The following is a 20,280-nucleotide window of genomic DNA, read 5'->3' as shown; positions in this document are numbered from 1 at the left end:
CTACGCAGACGACACTATATACATCTGGCCCTTCTTTGGACATAGTGTTAACAAATCTCCAAACGAGCTTCAATGCCATTCAATGCAATACCAAACTCCTTCTGTGGCCACCAACTGGTCTTAAACGCTAGTAGAGTTAAATGCTCTTCAACCGATCTGCACCCGCCGCCTGACTGGCGTCACTACTCTGGACGATTCTGACTTAGGTATTTGTTGTTGTCCACATATTCTGATGTGTCTGGTTAGACTGTATATCTCACTGGTCATCCCCAAAGTCAACACTTTACTTTGGCCGCCTTTCCGTCCAGTTCTCTGCTGCCAATGACTGGAACGAATTGCAAAAATTGCTGAAGTTGGAGATTTACAGTGCCTTGCGAAAGTATTCGGCCCCCTTGAACTTTGCGACCTTTTGCCACTTTTCAGGCTTCAAACATAAAGATATAAAACTGTATTTTTTTGTGAAGAATCAACAAAAAGTGGGACACAATCATGAAATGGAACGACATTTATTGGATATTTCAAACTTTTTTAACAAATCAAAAACGGAAAAATTGGGCGTGCAAAATTATTCAGCCCCCTTAAGTTAATACTTTGTAGCGCCACCTTTTGCTGCGATTACAGCTGTAAGTCGCTTGGGGTATGTCTCTATCAGTTTTGCACATCGAGAGACTGACATTTTTTCCCATTCCTCCTTGCAAAACAGCTCGAGCTCAGTGAGGTTGGATGGAGAGCATTTGTGAACAGCAGTTTTCAGTTCTTTCCACAGATTCTCGATTGGATTCAGGTCTGGACTTTGACTTGGCCATTCTAACACCTGTTTATTTTTGAACCATTCCATTGTAGATTTTGCTTTATGTTTTGGATCATTGTCTTGTTGGAAGACAAATCTCCGTCCCAGTCTCAGGTCTTTTGCAGACTCCATCAGGTTTTCTTCCAGAATGGTCCTGTATTTGGCTCCATCCATCGTCCCATCAATTTTAACCATCTTCCCTGTCCCTGCTGAAGAAAAGCAGGCCCAAACCATGATGCTGCTACCACCATGTTTGACAGTGGGGATGGTGTGTTCAGCTGTGTTGCTTTTACGCCAAACATAACGTTTTGCATTGTTGCCAAAAAGTTCAATTTTGGTTTCATCTGACCAGAGCACCTTCTTCCACATGTTTGGTGTGTCTCCCAGGTGGCTTGTGGCAAACTTTAACCGACACTTTTTATGGATATCTTTAAGAAATGGCTTTCTTCTTGCCACTCTTCCATAAAGGCCAGATTTGTGCAATATACGACTGATTGTTGTCCTATGGACAGAGTCTCCCACCTCAGCTGTAGTTCATCCAGAGTGATCATGGGCCTCTTGGCTGCATCTCTGATCAGTCTTCTCCTTGTATGAGCTGAAAATTTAGAGGGACGGCCAGGTGTTGTGTGCTCCTCTGGATGTTTAAAGCTTGGGAAATCTTTTTGTATCCAAATCCGTCTTTAAACTTCTTCACAACAGTATCTCGGACCTGCCTGGTGTGTTCCTTGTTCTTCATGATGCTCTCTGCGCTTTTAACGGACCTCTGAGACTATCACAGTGCAGGTGCATTTATACGGAGACTTGATTACACACAGGTGGATTGTATTTATCATCATTAGTCATTTAGGTCAACATTGGATCATTCAGAGATCCTCACTGAACTTCTGGAGAGAGTTTGCTGCACTGAAAGTAAAGGGGCTGAATAATTTTGCACGCCCAATTTTTCAGTTTTTGATTTGTTAAAAAAGTTTGAAATATCCAATAAATGTCGTTCCACTTCATGATTGTGTCCCACTTGTTGTTGATTCTTCACAAAAAAAGACAGTTTTCTATCTTTATGTTTGAAGCATGAAATGTGGAAATAGGTCGCAAAGTTCAAGGGGTCCGAATACTTTCGCAAGGCACTGTATATCTCCCTCACTAACTTTAAGCATCAGCTATCTGAGCAGTTTACCGATAGCTGCAGCTGTACACAGCCCATCTGTAAATAGCCTATCCAACTGCCTGCCTCATCCCCATGTTTTTATTTACTTGTTTTGCTCTTTTGCACACCAGTATTTCTACATCTATCACTCCAGTGTTAATTTGTAATTACTTCACTACTATGGCCTATTTATTGCCTTACCTCCTTACTCCATTTGCACACACTGTATATAGATTTTTCTATTGTGTTATGTGAAATACTTTTTTTAGTAAAAAATAATCGTAACTTCATTGACAACACCCAAATGGATACTGTCATTAACGCGGTTCTTCAATAATTACACATAATTCATAATACTGTAGCAAACATTATATTAAACAGGACATTCAAACGAGCCTTACAATTATAATCCAAAGTAGTGTGAAATGTACTCATAAGCAACCTGGAAATGGAGGTTACTCCCCTGAGTTTTCCCCCATTCACATTCAGAATACATTGTGAAAAACTAAAATCTTTGCTCCCCATTTTTGCTCCAGGCAGATATAGTACATCCATAACTATCGGTTTCCTCATTAGCAGGGAGGAGTTTTTGCAATCAAATTGCCCTCATGCCGCAATTTTAGCAAATACAGAAAGTGGCCTATATTTGAGATCAAAAGTCATCTGGCACACTGTTTATAGTTTCAACAACATGAATAACTTATTTCTAGCCTACAATCATTCGATGTTACTACTAATGTGAAAACAAGACAAAATATGACTTTTCTTGCTCATTTTAAGACAATTGTCAAATAATTGTAACATTCATTACAGATGTCAATTGTTGTACAACATCATGGCTTCGCTGTTGGCATCACCTTTTACAGTGGATTACCGCTGTTGTGAGCCTTTAATCATCTGTCTGACTTTGTTGTTCACACAGGAGCGATACTTAACTATTGTGGATCCTCTGGGGAGCCTCAACAACCTCATGATGCTGAAGAGGCAGAGAAGAGTCTCTCCGGATCAGAACAACTTAATAAACACCTGCAGAGATCCACAGGGAAGAGAACTCACTGCTGCTCTGACTGTGGGAAGAGATTCACCTCATCAGGCATTAAAATTCATCAGAGAACACACACAGGAGAGAAATCTTATAGCTGTGGTCAATGTGGGAAGAGTTTTGGTCAATCTGGCCATCTGACACAACACCAGAGAACACACACAGGAGAGAAACCTTACAGCTGTGGTCAATGTGGGAAGAGTTTTGGTCAATCTTGCCATCTGACTCAACACCAGAGAACACACACAGGAGAGAAACCTTACAGCTGTGGTCAATGTGGGAAGAGTTTTACAACATCTCGCTCTCTGACTCTACACAAGAGAACACACACAGGAGAGAAACCTTATAGCTGTGGTCAATGTGGGAAGAGTTTTTGTCGATCTGGAGAGCTGACAGTGCACCAGAGAACACACACAGGAGAGAAACCTTATAGCTGTGGTCAATGTGGGAAGAGTTTTGGTCGATCTGGAGAGCTGACAGTGCACCAGAGAACACACACAGGAGAGAAATCTTATAGCTGTGGTCAATGCGGGAAGAGTTTTGGTCAATCTAGCCATCTGACTCTACACCAGAGAACACACACAGGAGAGAAACCTTACAGCTGTGGCCAATGTGGGAAGACTTTTGGTCAATCTAGCCATCTGACTCTACACCAGAGAACACACACAGGAGAGAAACCTTATAGCTGTGGCCAATGTGGCAAGAGTTTTGGTAGATCTGGCCAGCTGACATCACACCAGAGAACACACACAGGAGAGAAACCTTATAGCTGTGATCAGTGTGACAAGAGATACTCTGATAAAAGATCTCTGATCAAACATCAGACAATGCATACATGAAGGAGTTATTTCGTGATATCAATGAATGTTTTGATGTTGTTGGAGTATTTCAAGGAATTTAGAATGTAGAACCCTAAACGTTTGCCCCATTCAATTGATTTCAGTGTGATATGGATATTAGCCTTGGGAAAAATCCAGGCTCTGAATTGAAAGAGTACTATTTATGTGATTTAACAAAAAGTGACTAACACAAAAAGAGTTGTGTTACACTTACCGTGTTGGTGACCCACTTGAATCAAAATGCAACACTTCAAAATGTAGCTAGCTGTTTTCTACAAGTTGTCCTCTAAACAGTGATGTACACATTATTCCCAGATTCCGTGTGGTTTTTGAGCTGTTAGTTTTAACATCCTCTCTGCACAATTGATTTTGACATGATATCGATGAATGATGACAAATAAGTGTTGCATTCCTTTGTTTAGCGACCTCTAAATTTAAATGCATTACTCCAAAATGTAGCTGACTCTTCTGCAGGTTGTCCTCTAACCAGTGAGGTAAAAGATATCTCCCATTTCCAGGTGTTTTGTTTAGTTGTGTTCGCTTCAACATCATGTACATCCTGATTTCCCCCCAAATCGATATCAGTGATTTATACATATTACTTTATGTTCTATATTATGCATACGATACATATTAACAAAGGGGTGTACATTTGGGTTTGATATTTAAGATTTACAATTCATGTAACATTTAGTAATCATAATTATTTATGTAATCAACTGACAATTTTCGGGTATAATTATATTGACGTTGTTGCCCTTCTTTTAGAATATCAGGATTCATTCTCTTTTAGAATATCAGGGTTCAGTACATTTGGGGACTGGGCCCCGATCCTTCTGAAGATCACTTTAGCACTGTCCTAAAACCCGATTCAAATAGGTATGTAATGACACATTATATAAACTCTTTATAGTGTTTTATTTAAATTTTAGCGGTGAATAGTTGGACAGATCGAGTGAAAAAAAGCTATTTTCCCACACAACATCTCTCCTTACTATCACGCATTAGTTTCGCTTCCCCACCCGCTATTAAAAAAAAAAAAAAAGACCCGACAGGGCTCGTTGCCTTCTTCAATCATACAGAAACGGGCAGCGTTTAGGTTCATGTCATTTATTTTCTTGAAAAGGGGAAAAAGTGTGCTTTACAATGGTATTGACATTACAATTGATCTGGAAGTATTACGTTTTTGGGGCGCTAAAATGAGGTCAATTGTACGGACCACGGCGATGTTCAAAAGTGAGTGAGTTTACGCTAGTGAGTTTTAGGAAGACGAGAGTTCTAGAAACAAAAAATTACAACAACAAAAAATATTTAGAATTACATAATTTATTTTTTTGTCTACCAGGTTTTACAGGTTTTAGTTTTTCCATTCCATGTTTTGAGGATGGACTTCAGCCGGTCCAGCTCGTTAGCACATAGGACGCAGTGATTGGTGTCACCTCGTTAGTATGTGTTACACCTGTGCTGGCTTGTCCATCTCGTTAGTGGGAAAGTGTTTCACCTGAGCTGGTCCAGGTTCTATTTAAGAGTGTCTGGCCCAGTGCTCCATTTGTCTTGATAGATGTGGAGAGTCAACACCTTTAGTTGCTCCACCTTTTTTGTTTGCTTCCTGTCTGTAAATTTGAGTTTTTCTTTTGTTTGCCTCTTGGGCAGATTTAGTGGGTCTCATGGTGGGTGTCTTTTAGGTTCCAGTTGTTGTTACTAGTCAACTTTCAGTGGACACCCCCATAGTGTAATTCAGAATCCCTCCTAAAACCCCACCTGTTTAGTTTTGTTGTTGTCAGTGACTTTGTTTGTTCCCTCTTCTATTTAAGTGACGTTTATGGTTTTCTTGCTGGGGAATGGAACAAAAAACAATGTAGTAAAACAAGCTTATATTTTGGGTTGTAGCATCCAGTTCTTGCTAATCAAAGGCATTTCCTTGAAATGTTCATTAGTCTTTCAGTTGTTGTTCTGTTTGCTGTGTATGTTATTTTTTTTGTGACATGTGCTGTTTAATTAAAGCTCGGTTTGAACATATTGCAAAATAAATGGAACCAATCAGACTCTTGTGCCATCTTAGTATGAAAAACAGTATAAATTCAGTGCATATGTTGAAATCAACAATACGTCAAAGGATTCAATTACTGAGAACTGATTTTTTTTTTTTAATGGATCAAACAGATCAATCCCACTTTTCCAGCCTGCTGAAGGTGTGGAGTGGTAAACACCACCCCGGCTCTACCAGAGGCTTGAGGTGGTCTCCCACAGCTCTTCTTATGTCATGTCCTGTGGCCTTGCAGTTCCATTTCTTGACTGCCCCTGCAACACAAACACATTTAGTCATATTATAGAAAACATTCAGGGCTGGTTTCCCAGCTAATCTTAAGCTTAGTCCCAGACTAAAATTATTGTTTGAGCTGTTTTATCTCAAAGCGACTTGCACAGACTTCTCTTTAAATAGTGGTAGATTTAGTCTGTTCTGGACTAAACAAAGCCGATTCTAATCTGCAAGAGGGCAGATTAGAGCTACTTAAGGACTAAATGGAAGCTTCAATTAATCTTTCAAAGAGGCAGGTTTAACTTCTGCTTTGTGCTGTTTGTGAGGGAGCCTGGACTATGTGGAATGTCTAAATGAAGACCAACATGCACTACAGAGGTCAGACCAGTACTGGCGGATAGGAGTCATCCATTACATTACTTTGAGACCGCTTTCCTATGTACAAAGAAAATGAATTGGAGATAATATCTCTGCTTGAGCCTAGACTTTCCTCTCTGTCTCAAAGAGGAAGGCCTTCACCCAATTCTCTCCAACTTCTGATCGCTGAGGTTTTAGGCATCTGGAATCTTTCATTGTGAAACTGGTGATTTGTGTGGTTCCAGTGAAGCAACTGTGTGTTTAATTGTTCAAAGTCTGCAGGGCCATTTGTGAACTGAGTCTTTACATCAAGTTTCCTGATGCTGCTGGTCAAGCCAACTATAAAGTGCAATTCTCTGAAGATGGGCAGTTCCCAGAAGTGATTGGCTGGTTAGATGGATGTCATGTTCCCATCAAGTCCTGATGCTGAGGAGTACCATAACTGGTTTACCATCAACTCCTGATGTTGAGGAGTACCGTAACCATAACAACTGGTTTCCCATCAACTCCTGATGCTGAGGAGTATCGTAACCATAACAACTGGTTTTCCATCAATGTTCAGGGTGGATGCACTCCTCATTGAGTGTTCTCAAACATTGTTGCCTGTTGGAAAGGTGCAACTCAGGGTTGAAGGATTTCCCTCAACTCTTCATTGGTCTCAGTTTCAGAGAGGACAACATAGTGGACAACTACTTGGTGACAGTGGATATTAGGGTGAGAAACATGGTCTACGAATAGTTACTACATAGTAATATGGTCTACTAATAGTTACTACGTAGTAATATGGTACTAATAGTTACATGGTCTACGAATAGTTACTACATAGTAACATGGTCTACTAATAGTTACTACATAGTAACATGGTCTACTAATAGTTACAAAATAGTAACATGGTCTTCTAATAGTTACTACATAACATTCCTTTCCTCTGGAAAAAGAACACGGTTAGAAGCACAAATAAACTCATATTGTTCTTAGAATGAAGAAGAATAAAGATTGACACAGACAGAGGAATATATTTACCAAAGGAAATAACCAATTTACTGTCTTTGGTTATAAGAGCCAGTACACAGTGAGTTTGTATATGTACCATTTGTGCTCAGTTCTTCATCTGAACTGTCCAAATGGTCATCGTCTGGTATACCATCCAGAGGTTGGTCATCGTCTGGTATAAACCATCCAGAGGTTGGTCATCGTCCGGTATACCATCCAGAGGTTGCTGCTGCTCTATTATTCCAGACAGGAAGTCACTCAGTTCATCAGTGTTGTGTTGTTTTGGTGGTCCACCACCAGTAGTAAATCTCTCTCTGCTTTCTCTCTTTTTAAAGACAGTTTAAGGTTTTTCCACAGAGTCTATAAAAAGGCAGAGATAATTTAATAATAGAAGTGATGTCACAAAAATATGAATTTGAGAAATGTGAAATAATGATAATGCAGATCTCACCTCTAGTTGTTGTTTCTTCTTGTAATCCTGGTAATAATGCAGATATCTCACCTCTAGTTGTTGTTTCTTCTTGTGGTCACATTTCCATCGAATTCACAGCAAATTGCAGCCCAACCTGCTTGTTCTACTCCTCAGTAGCAGCAGTGTGGTTTTTACCTTCAATAACTGGATGGTTTTGACAACATTTGTTTAGGAGCGTTTTTTCATAGACTAAAGTTTTTTTGAACAAATTATTTTTTCCTCTGCTTTTGTTTCGTCTCAAGATTACTGAACCTAATCGAGATTAACCCAGGTGTTCATACTGAACCTAATCAGGATTAACCCAGGTGTTCTCATTTAGGCTTACTTACCTGACTCCAGTCTCCGACTAACTAAGCCTAATTTAAGCTACGTTCAGGAAAGCTTCTTAAATGTCCTCGTTTAACTAGTCCTGGCTTAATCTAAGCCCTGCAGGTTCTGAATGAAACCTAATGTCCAGTGGGATTGATCTGTTTGATCCAATTGTTTGTTTCAGTTTACAGTTGTTGGATTGTTGATTTTCAAAACTTTTCAGTTTCAACAAATGCACTGGGTTGGTTGAAAAGTGAAACTGTTTTGACATAGTGGAAGATACACTGAATTGATACTGTTTTTCATACTAAAGATTGACTAAAATATGTGCTCATTAGTTATGCAAGAGGGCGGCAGGTAGCCATGTGGTTAGAGCTGACAGGGTAAAAATATGTTGTTCTGCCCCTGAACAAGGCAGCACTGTTCCCTGGTAGGCAATCATTGTAAATAATAATTTGTTCTTAACTGACTTGCCTAGTTAAATAATGGTTAAATAAAATAATTAAGTCTGTTGATTGTCAGCCATGAGGTTAATTTGTTTTGCAATATGTTCAAATCAATCAAGCTTTATTTATACGGCACATCTCAGACATGGATGCAACACAATGGCTTCACAGCAAAAAAAAAGAAAAACAATGAAAAACAAACAATAATAATTACTACACAACAAACATAAGAGGATAAAAAACAAGATTAACAACTGAAAGACTAATGAGCATCCTAAGAAAAATCCATAAAATATTAACAATTGGATGAAATGTTCAACCATAACGAGATGGACAAGCCAGCACAAGTGTAACACATACTGACTAACAAGGTGACACCAATCGGTTCTCCCTACATGCTAACGTGCTAAAGTCCAACCTCAAAACATAAATGGAAAAACCAAAGCCTGTAACACCTTAAGACAACAAATATATCCTATATTTTTGTTGGACAACTTTGCTCACCACCAACAGAAAACAACTTCCATTTAACATTATTATCAACTACAATGCTTCACCTACAATATAAACATGGTGTCTACTGGCTGTCAACAAATAAAAACAAGAAAGAAAAAAACATTTTTCCCCCACTAGCTTCTAGAACTCTCGTCTTCCTAAAACTCACTAGCTTCTAGAACTCTCGTCTTCCTAAAACTCACTAGCTTCGAGAACTCTCGTCTTCCTAAAACTCACTAGCTTTTAGAACTCGTCTTCCTAAAACTCACTAGCTTTTAGAACTCTCGTCTTCCTAAAACTCACTAGCTTTTAGAACTCTCGTCTTCCTAAAACTCACTAGCTTTTAGAACTCTCGTCTTCCTAAAACTCACTAGCTTTTAGAACTCTCGTCTTCCTAAAACTCACTAGCTTTTAGAACTCTCGTCTTCCTAAAACTCACTAGCTTTTAGAACTCTCGTCTTCCTAAAACTCATTAGCTTTTAGAACTCTCGTCTTCCTAAAACTCACTAGCTTTTAGAACTCTCGTCTTCCTAAAACTCACTAGCTTCTAGAACTCTCGTCCCCTTGGAACAAGCCCAAACAAAACTCATATCCAATACGGAAAAGCGTGCAGTCAAAATAAATTGTAATCCATGGTAACACACTGACTAAACGCAAAACGTTTTGACTGCCCACCCTTGAGACGATCAGCAACCAAGTTGTCCTTACCACGGACATGTCTGGTTTCAAGAGGAAACTCCTGCAATATCCGTAGTAACTTTCCACCTCACTGCAGAGCTTCTCTCTCTTTTCAGGGTTCACTAGATAGGCATGTTGTTGGATCAGGGCCCAGTCCCAAATGTCATGCTCTAGTACATTTGGTTTGGCACATCTGAGAATGAACTCTGATATTATAAAAGCAGGGTAACAATGTTAATATCATTGTACCCCATAATTGTCAGTTGGTTGCATAAATAATTATGATTACTAAATGTTACATGAATTGTAAATACGAAGTATCAAAACCAAATGTGCACCTCTTTGTTAATATGTAATGGCAATATTTCACGTAATGGTGAGGCATGGAATAATAAAACATGTATCTTTTGTCAGGCTGAATGTTTGAAATGTGAGTAGGTGATTTGGGTCATGCTTCTTCAGTAGTGGAATAAAGACAATTAGCACTTGGAATATAAAGAAATACTGGAGTGATGTCAGATTGTTAACTTCTTAGGCCCCTTTTTTCTCTCCACTTCCTCTCTGAATGACATGTCCAAAGTAAACTGCCTGTATCTCAGGCCCTGAAGCCAAAATATGCATATAATTGGTAGCATTGGAAAGGAAACACTGAAGTTTGTAGAAATGTTAAAATAATGAAGAAGAATATAACACAATAGATATGGTAGGAGAAAATCCAAAGAAAGAACAGTTCCTATGGCTATGCAGTTCCTATGGCTTCCACAGGGTGTCAGCAGTCTATGTTCAAGGTTTCAGGCTTGTAACTTCAAAAATGAATAAGAAATGTCAGTTTTAGTAGAGGGACAGTCTAGGAAATTCGTGTTTGCACACACCATAAAGACATTTTGCACTTGCTCAAATCGGTTTGCTCTTTTTTTTATTTGACCTTTAACTAACTAGGCAAGTCAGTTAAGAACAAATTCTTATTTTCAATGACGGCCTAGGAACAGTGGGTTAACTGCCTGTTCAGGGGCAGAACGACAGATTTGTACCTTGTCAGCTCGGGGATTTGAACTTGCAACCTTTCGGTTACTAGTCCAACACTCTAACCACTAGGCTACTTCTTTCCAAAATAATTATTATAGTTTGATTACACTTTAGGGTATTTGAGGAGTAAATAAAAAACATATTTTGACTTTTTGAAACAAAGTTTAGGAGTAGATTTTCGGATTCCTTTATCTGCATGTTGAACGAGTGGATTACTCAAATCGATGGCGCCAACTAAACATACTTTTTGGGATATAAAGAAGGAATTTATCTAACAAAATGACATGTTATAGCTGGGACCCTTTGGATGACAAATCAGAGGAAGATTTTCAAAAAGTAAGTGAATATTTAATCGTTAATTGTGTATGAAACCTGTGCCGGTGGAAATTTGTATGTGGGGCACCATCCTCAAACAATCGCATGGCATGTTTTCGCTGTAATAGCTACTGTAAATCAGACAGTGCATTTAGATTAAAAATGATTTAAAATGTCAGATGATTTAAGACACTTGTATGTTCATAAATTATTAAAATCCATAATATTTCGGATTATTTATTCCAACAGGAAATTGACCCGCTAGCGGAGCCGTTATTACCATGACGACCGGGACTCCTGTCCCTAAAACTGATTATAGATTTATTATACTGCGTCCATGTGTATAGGCTGCATGTACGTTGAAATTAAATGTTCTTCTTTTCAACTTTCAACTAAAACTTATATTGTACGTCGGGCATAGTCTTATCTTCAACGACATTTTGCTAAATGGGATAGCCCCAATGTCACCGTTTTAACGTGTCCAAATCAATAGTCCAAATGCAGAAACAGTTTGTGATAAATTGAAAACCTAAACATAAAATGTGCTATATACACAAACATCTGCCACAATTATCGTATTACTTGTATTTTTTTTAAATAAGCTCCTTATAAACTGCACAAGCACCAAAAACGCTGTTGTTTTGACAAGTAGCAATAAATCACTGATATCGATTAGGGGGGTAAATCAGGTTGTACTTGCTGTTGGAACTAACACAACTAAACAAAACACCTGGAAATGGGAGATATCTTTTACCTCACTGGTTAGAGGACAACCTGCAGAAGACAGTCAGCTACATGTGGGAGTGATACATTTAAATGTACAAATGGAGCTGAACAAAGGACCACTTATTTGTCATCACTCATCAATATCATGCTGAAATCAATTGTGTGACAGGAGGGAGATGAAGTTGCACGTCCTGTTAAAACTAACAGCACAAAAACCACACAGAATCTGGAAGTAATGTGTACATCCCTGGTTAGAGGACAATTTGTAGAAAACAGCTCACCACATTTTGAAGTGTTGCATTTTGATTCAAGTGGGTCACCAACTCTTTTTTAGGTTAGTCACTTTTTGTTAAATCACATAAATAGTACTAGTCCATTTCAAAGACAAAGATTTTCCCACTGAGGCTAATATCCATATGTTGAAATCAATAGAACAGGGGGCAAACGTTTAGGGTTATACTTTGTGACATTAAAATACTCCTTCTACAATGTTAAACAATTCTCTATTGTGACATTATTTCATTGATATGAAACAACTACATGTATTTTCTGATGTTTGATCAGAGATCTTTTATCAGAGTATCTCTTCCCACATTGATCACAGCTATGAGGATTCTCTCCTGTGTGTGTTCTCTGGTGTATAGTCAGATGGCTAGATGCAACAAAACAATTCCCACATTAAGCACAGCTTTAAGGTTTCTCTACAGTTTGTATTTTCTGGTGTGATTTCAGGCAGCTTGACTGAGTAAAACACTTCTCACATTGATTACAGGTATGAGATTTCTCCCCTGTGTGTACTCGCTGGTGTATTTTAAGTTCTGATGAATCTTTGCAAAGTTTCCCACAGTCAGAGCAGCAGTGAGATTTCACTCCAGTGTGAATTCTCAAGTGTACTTTTAGTGAATTTGATCCCGAGAAAAGGTTCCCGCAGTCGGAGGAGCAGTAAGGTTTCTCTCTAGTGTGTACTCGCTGGTGTATTTTAAGTTCTGATGAAGATTTGCAATCTTTCCCACAGTTAAAGCAGCAGATATTTATTTTCTGTGGGTCTCTGCTGGTGTTTGAGGTGTTCTGATGTGGAGAGACTCTGCTTTGCCTCGTCAGCATCATAATGTTGTTGAGGCTCTCCAGAGGATCCACGATAGTCCCGTCTCTCTGTGTGAACAAAAGTTCAGATGGTTAAAGGCCCACAACAGCAAAAATCCACTGTAAAAAGGTGATGTCTACAGCCTAGCCATTATGTTGTACAAACAATGACGTCTGTAATGAATGTTAATTATTTGACATTTGTCTTAAGACAGTCAAGTGAACAACAATAGTCATATTTTGTCTTGTTCTCACATTAGTAGTAACATCGATCGTATGCTAGAAATACGTTTTTAAAGTTGTTGAAATCCTAAGCAGTGTACCGTTCTGTAGGTCTATGTTGTTGTTAGGTGACGTTATGGCTCCTACAGTAGGTCTATGGTATTGGTATAACTAGGGATTTCCGCATTAGCATGGAGGAGTTTCTGCAACCAAATTGTGTTTTAGCGAACAGAGGGCAGAGAGCGATGCACCTATTTGGGGATGTTGGATAGTATTTACACACCACCACTAATGATTTGTGGAGCTCCTCAAAGTAAATTTATCTTCACCTCAAACAGCAAGTAAACAAAGTCTTACAAAATACTTTGAGGAACTATTGATTTTAGTAAAATATTTCCAGCTCTCACTCTTGATAACCACTCGACATGAAAGGGAAAAATGTAATGCTCTGATCCAGTGGAAATGTCTAATAATACCTGATTACTTCTTATCCCTTACACAAATAGCCTACAGCTGTGTCTGTCCCAAACTCACTGGTGCGGGAAACTCTGAGGGCCCAGACTATTTTATACAATGTTGCTATCACCTTTCGGACAGACCTAGGTGATAGTTGTGTCACAGGCCAGCTCATAGCCTGTGGCAAAAATGAGGGGACGCGAACAACAGGTATAGGCCAATAAAAAATAAACTTTATTGTAAACAAACTATTAACTTTAACTTAAGAAAAAGGTATGAGGTGTGGGAAGTATCATAATGTAAGGTGTATGTAAAGTGCATGGATGCGTGAATCTGTGTGTGTGAATGACTGAGTGAAAACTATGCAAAACTACAAAAGAACAAACAAAACAGGTTCATACCTGGAGGAGGAGCAGAGAGAGAGAGTAGAGATTAGTGACAGTTTAAATACTTAGAGCCCAGGTGACTCCAATCACTAATGACCACCCTCTGCCTGCAGGAGGAACCACCCCTGCACTGCAGAGGAGGAGCCGTGACACCCCCCTCCTTAAAATGAGGGTCCCACCCTCAACCCAACTTCCTCCAACATATTCAAAACAATTCAAATGAACCCCCCCCCCCCCAAAAAAAAAAGGATACCAGTCCCGGCTCCTAGTAGTAGCCCCGTGTCCCCCAACTAACTGTCCACCCCTCAAACTCGGCAGCCCTGGTACCTGGGGAGCAATTTAAGAGAAACGAGGCGCATACAGCCCGTAGGGGTCAGCAGAGAGAAGATACAAACTAAGTTAAAGGAGCACGGGACAGAGCATCAGCAATGATATCAAGGTTGAATGGTTGCAAGAACAAAGCCCAACGCATCAGGCGCTGGTTGAGATTTTGCAGGGACCTCAGAAAAATAAGTGGGTTGTGGTCAGTGAACACAGTTAAAGGGGTCAAACCAGAACCAACATAGATCTCGAAGTGCTGTAAAGCCCAAATGAGACCTAAAGCCTCCTTTTCAATCACAGAATAGTTTCTGATACTTATTACATTTCCGGGAGAAGAAACTGACTGGACACTCAACATTGTTATCATTCTCCTGGAGAAGCACAGCCCAGCGCCGATTTGACTGGCGTCTACCTGCAATTTGAAAGGTTTCCCAAAATTTGGTGCTGCCAATACAGGTGCCAAACACAAAAGAGCCTTAACTGCATCAAATGCCTCTTGACACTGGGTGGACCAGAAATTCAGCCTTGGCCTTCAGATTGGTCAGGGGGGACACTACTACTGAAAAGTTTACAGAAAGCACGGTAGTACCCCGCCATTCCCAGGAAGCGCATCAGTTCTTTCTTTGTGGAGGGCTGTGGGAACTGCTTCATAGCCTGGACCTTGGCTTCCACGGGACAGACCAACAACCTTGCCTAGGTATGTGACTTGGCAAACTCACATTTTGCCCAAATTAATAGTCAACCTATCCCACACCAGTCTTTCAAACAGGGCTTGCACTCTCCAAACATACTCCTCCCAGGAGTTTGACTAGATGACAATACCATTGTCCAACATATACTGCACCTCGTATTCCAGTTTCAATCTCTTCTCAGATACACAATAAAATCTCTGTTTGATAGGCTTAGCATCTCCGATGTCTATATCAGGCTCAATTAAGTGGGTTTGTGATGGAGTGTCAGAAAACAAAACAGGGTAGTTTCTAATAAGAGCTACCAATTCGTCACGTCTAAATGATCTACCAAAACCAAGGTTTTGCAAAGTCTGGGAGTTTTTCAACCGACCTTGTAAGACCTCATCCGAAACCCTAACGTCCTCCTCTTCTCCCCCCTCCACCAAATTAAAGCCACAAGATGCAGTGACTGGAGCAGCAGTCAACGCTGACCTCACCGCTGGAGTGCCTTCTACTTTGCTTAGATCACGGGAGGGATAACATTTTAACAGGTTCACATGGCATAATTTAGAGGACTTCCTATGACTAGGGGTTTCAATAAGAGTTCAAATCTGACACTTTACGCAACACATTAAAAGGACCACAATATTTTGCCTGATAGGGTGAACTTACAAGAGGCAGAAGAGCAAGTACACGATCACCGGGACTAAACTCACGCAGCTCAGCCTGTCCGTCATAATTCAGTTTAATTTTCCGTTAAGATTTTAGTTTCTTTCGCCAGTTCACCAGCCCTATACAACTTCAACCTAAAACTATTTACATAGTCAATAATGTTCTGAGGTGGTTCCTCAGGCAAACAACCATCCTGCAACACTGCTAAAGGTCCACGCACCTTATGACCAAACACTAAGTCATTTGGGCTAAACCCTGTGCTTTCCTGCACTACTTCACGAGCAGCTAGTAACAGCCAAGGTAACCCCTCCCCCCAATCTGCAGACAGTTCTGTACAGTATGCACGAAGCAAGGATTTTAAAGTTTGATGAAAACGTTCCAAAGCTCCCTGGCTCTGGGCATGGAACGCATTAGACTTGTTGTGTTTAACTTTAAGCTGTTTGAGAACCTGAGCAAATAAATGAGAGGTAAAGTTAGACCCTAGATCTGACTGGATGATTTTTGGAATCCCAAATGTTGAAATAAATTGAGTTAACGCTTTAACCACTGATTTTGAAGTTATGGTACGCAAGGAAAAAGCTGCCGGATATCTGGTTGCTTGACACAGAACAGTTAATAAGTAGCTATGACCTGACTTGTACCTTGGTAAAGGCCCAACACAATCGATAATAAGATGCTCAAAAGGTTGCCCTATGGCTGGTATTGGATACAAAGGTGCTGGCTTTACAACCTGGTTTGGCTTGCTTCTGCGCTGACACATATCACAAGTTTTAATAAACTGAGATACATCCCGCTTTAAACGTGGCCAGAAAAAAAATTACAAAGTATGCGATCATAAGTTTTGCGAACACCCATATGACCTGCCACATCACCATGTGCATTTTGCAACACTTTATTTCGCAAAGTAGTAGGCACAACTATTTGAAAGACTGGTTCTCCTAGACCCTGATCATAGTGTGGAACCCATTTCCTGACCAACAGCCCATCAAGAAGAAAATAACACTGAGCACTATTCCTCACCACTGAATCAGGAACAACTTTATCAAACAGATCAGCCAAGTTAGTATCGGCCTTTTGCTCAGCCATCAATGAATCTCTAGAACTAGTCAACTGTTCTGTCTGGAGTTTGACTGGCAACTCAGGACTTTCTGGCTTACTCTCAATCTCCTTACGAGAGGCTGTGCAGGTAACCGCACAAACTGGAAATACCCCAGGAGACATACAGTTTTGATCCCGCGATTCCCTTGCAGGTGACACTGAAGGTTGCTTCTTACAGATGTTTAGTTTGCCATCTGCCCACACCTTACTACCTGCCAAGTCATTCCCCAAAATCATGTTGACTCCCTCTACTGGCAACTGGGGTCTAACCCCAACATCACCCTCTACCAGACCACATTTTAGGGTAACTTCATGTAAAGGACAAGAGAATGGAACTAATACCATACCACATACCATTACACAACTGCCAGTATCAGACTCTTTAGAGAACGGCAAAACAGATTCCAGATTAAATCATCTAAAGCTCCAGTCTCTCTTAATAAGATCTTGATTGAAACATTTTGGTTGCATCTACCAGGGACACTACACCATCTGAAATAAAGGCTGAAAAATCAGTGGGAAGACTTTTAACAAGGCTAATCTGAAAACAAGACTCCCTAAATTTTATCAGCACCGCCCCCCTTTCGGAAAAGCTGACCACGACTCCATTTTGTTGATCCCTGCCTACAGACAGAAACTAAAACAAGAGGCTCCCATGCTGAGGTCTGTCCAACGCTGGTCCGACCAAGCTGACTCCACACTCCAAGACTGCTTCCATCACGTGGACTGGGACATGTTTCGTATTGCGTCAGACAACAACATTGACGAATACGCTGATTCGGTGTGCGAGTTCATTAGAACGTGCGTTGAAGATGTCGTTCCCATAGCAACGATTAAAACATTCCCTAACCATAAACCGTGGATTGATGGCAGCATTCGCGTGAAACTGAAAGCGCGAACCACTGCTTTTAATCAGGTCTCTCCTTCACTGCAGCCGAGGTGAGTAAGACATTTAAACGTGTTAACCCTCGCAAGGCTGCAGGCCCAGACGGCATCCCCAGCCGCGCCCTCAGAGCATGCGCAGACCAGCTGGCCGGTGTGTTTACGGACATATTCAATCAATCCCTATACCAGTCTGCTGTTCCCACATGCTTCAAGAGGGCCACCATTGTTCCTGTTCCCAAGAAAGCTAAGGTAACTGAGCTAAACGACTACCGCCCCGTAGCACTCACTTCCGTCATCATGAAGTGCTTTGAGAGACTAGTCAAGGACCATATCACCTCCACCCTACCTGACACCCTAGACCCACTCCAATTTGCTTACCGCCCAAATAGGTCCACAGACGATGCAATCTCAACCACACTGCCCTAACCCATCTGGACAAGAGGAATACCTATGTGACAATGCTGTTCATTGACTACAGCTCAGCATTCAACACCATAGTACCCTCCAAGCTCGTCATCAAGCTCGAGACCCTGGGTCTCGACCCCGCCCTGTGCAACTGGGTACTGGACTTCCTGACGGGCCGCCCCAAGGTGGTGAGGGGTAGGCAACAACATCTCCTCCCCGCTGATCCTCAACACTGGGGCCCCACAAGAGTGCGTTCTGAGCCCTCTCCTGTACTCCCTGTTCACCCACGACTGCGTGGCCACGCACGCCTCCGACTCAATCATCAAGTTTGCGGACGACACAAGTGGTAGGCTTGATTACCAACAATGACGAGACGGCCTACAGGGAGGAGGTGAGGGCCCTCGGAGTGTGGTGTCAGGAAAATAACCTCACACTCAACGTCAACAAAACTAAGGAGATGATTGTGGACTTCAGGAAACAGCAGAGGGAACACCCCCCTATCCACATCGATGGAACAGTAGTGGAGAGGGTAGCAAGTTAAGTTCCTCGGCATACACATCACAGACAAACTGAATTGGTCCACTCACACAGACAGCATTGTGAAGAAGATGCAGCAGCGCCTCTTCAACCTCAGGAGGCTGAAGAAATTCGGCTTGTCACCAAAAGCACTCACAAACTTCTACAGATGCACAATCGAGAGCATCCTGGCGGGCTGTATCACCGCCTGGTACGGCAACTGCTCCGCCCTCAACCGTAAGGCTCTCCAGAGGGTAGTGAGGTCTGTACAACGCATCACCGGGGGCAAACTACCTGCCCTCCAGGACACCTACACCACCCGATGTCACAGGAAGGCCATAAAGATCATCAAGGACAACAACCACCCGAGCCACTGCCTGTTCACCCCGCTATCATCCAGAAGGCGAGGTCAGTACAGGTGCATCAAAGCTGGGACCGAGAGACTGAAAAACAGCTTCTATCTCAAGGCCATCAGACTGTTAAACAGCCACCACTAACATTGAGTGGCTGCTGCCAACACACTGACACTGACTCAACTCCAGCCACTTTAATAATGGGAATTGATGGGAAATGATGTAAATATATCACTAGCCACTTTAAACAATGCTACCTTATATAATGTTACTTACCCTACATTATTCATCTCATATGCATACGTATATACTGTACTCTATATCATCGACTGTATCCTTATGTAATACATGTATCACTAGCCACTTTAACTATGCCACTTTGTTTACATACTCATCTCATATGTATATACTGTACTCGATACCATCTACTGTATCTTGCCTATGCCGCTCTGTACCATCACTCATTCATATATCTTTATGTACATATTCTTTATCCCCTTACACTTGTGTCTATAAGGTAGTAGTTTTGGAATTGTTAGCTAGATTACTTGTTGGTTATTACTGCATTGTCGGAACTAGAAGCACAAGCATTTCGCTACACTCGCATTAACATCTGCTAACCATGTGTATGTGACAAATAAAATGTTATTTGATTTGAATCAAACTCAACGAGTGGCTGAAAAAGCTCACCCTGGTGGTCAGAGGCTGCAACAGGACTTGCCATCACAGCAGGTTTAACTTGACCTGACTTTTTTATTTATTTAAGCAGAGGACAATCTTTCTTCCAATGTCCTTCAACTAAACAGTAGCGACAGGTATTATCATTAACCGGTGCTTTAAGTCCTCCAGACCCAAACTTCTGCTGAGGTCTTTGGAAAGAAGCCCCAGAAAAAGGTGACCTACTATTCCTAGGAGTAAAGTTATTTTTATGGTACATGTCGTCACTGTTTGACTCAAAATGGCTTTTATGTGTTAGCCTGTACTCATCTGCAAGGATTGCTGTATCACTTGGAGACTTAACTTTACGTTCATTCATGTATGTAGCAACCTGGTCAGACAGATTTTTTTGAACTGTTCTAACACGATCAAATTAGACAGACCCTCAAAAGTACTAACTTCAGAAGCTGTACACTAACGATTAAATGCAGAAGTCAAATCACGAACAAACTCAGAATAGGTTTGTGAATCTAACTTTTTCCTGTAACGAAAACGTTGACGATATGCCTCTGGCACAAGCTCGTAGACCTTCAGAACTGCTGATTTAACTTTAGCAATAACTTTACTGTCAGCTACACTCAGTGCTGTAAAAGCCTCACGTGC

At 40.9% G+C, this 20,280-nt stretch overlaps 1 protein-coding gene across 2 annotated transcripts in view; it reads left to right on the top strand.

Annotated features, from left to right (window-relative positions):
* Nucleotides 1–20,280, top strand: part of LOC110487387 (uncharacterized) — a 120,962-nt gene that overhangs the window by 5,198 nt on the left and 95,484 nt on the right. Inside the window, exon 2 of one of the 2 annotated variants that reach the window (XM_021559318.3) lies at nt 2,857–5,860. The exons of the other annotated variant lie outside the window; for it this stretch is intronic. Coding sequence (XP_021414993.3) covers nt 2,857–3,815 — 959 coding nt within the window. The 3' untranslated portion in view covers nt 3,816–5,860. Of the gene's footprint in view, nt 1–2,856; nt 5,861–20,280 lie in introns of those variants that run through there. 2 annotated transcript variants of the gene reach the window in all.

Source organism: Oncorhynchus mykiss, chromosome 13 (genome assembly GCF_057628025.1).
Source record: "Oncorhynchus mykiss isolate SJ-2025 chromosome 13, ASM5762802v1, whole genome shotgun sequence".
NCBI lineage: Eukaryota > Metazoa > Chordata > Actinopteri > Salmoniformes > Salmonidae > Oncorhynchus > Oncorhynchus mykiss.
This window is presented reverse-complemented; position numbering and strand designations above follow the sequence as displayed.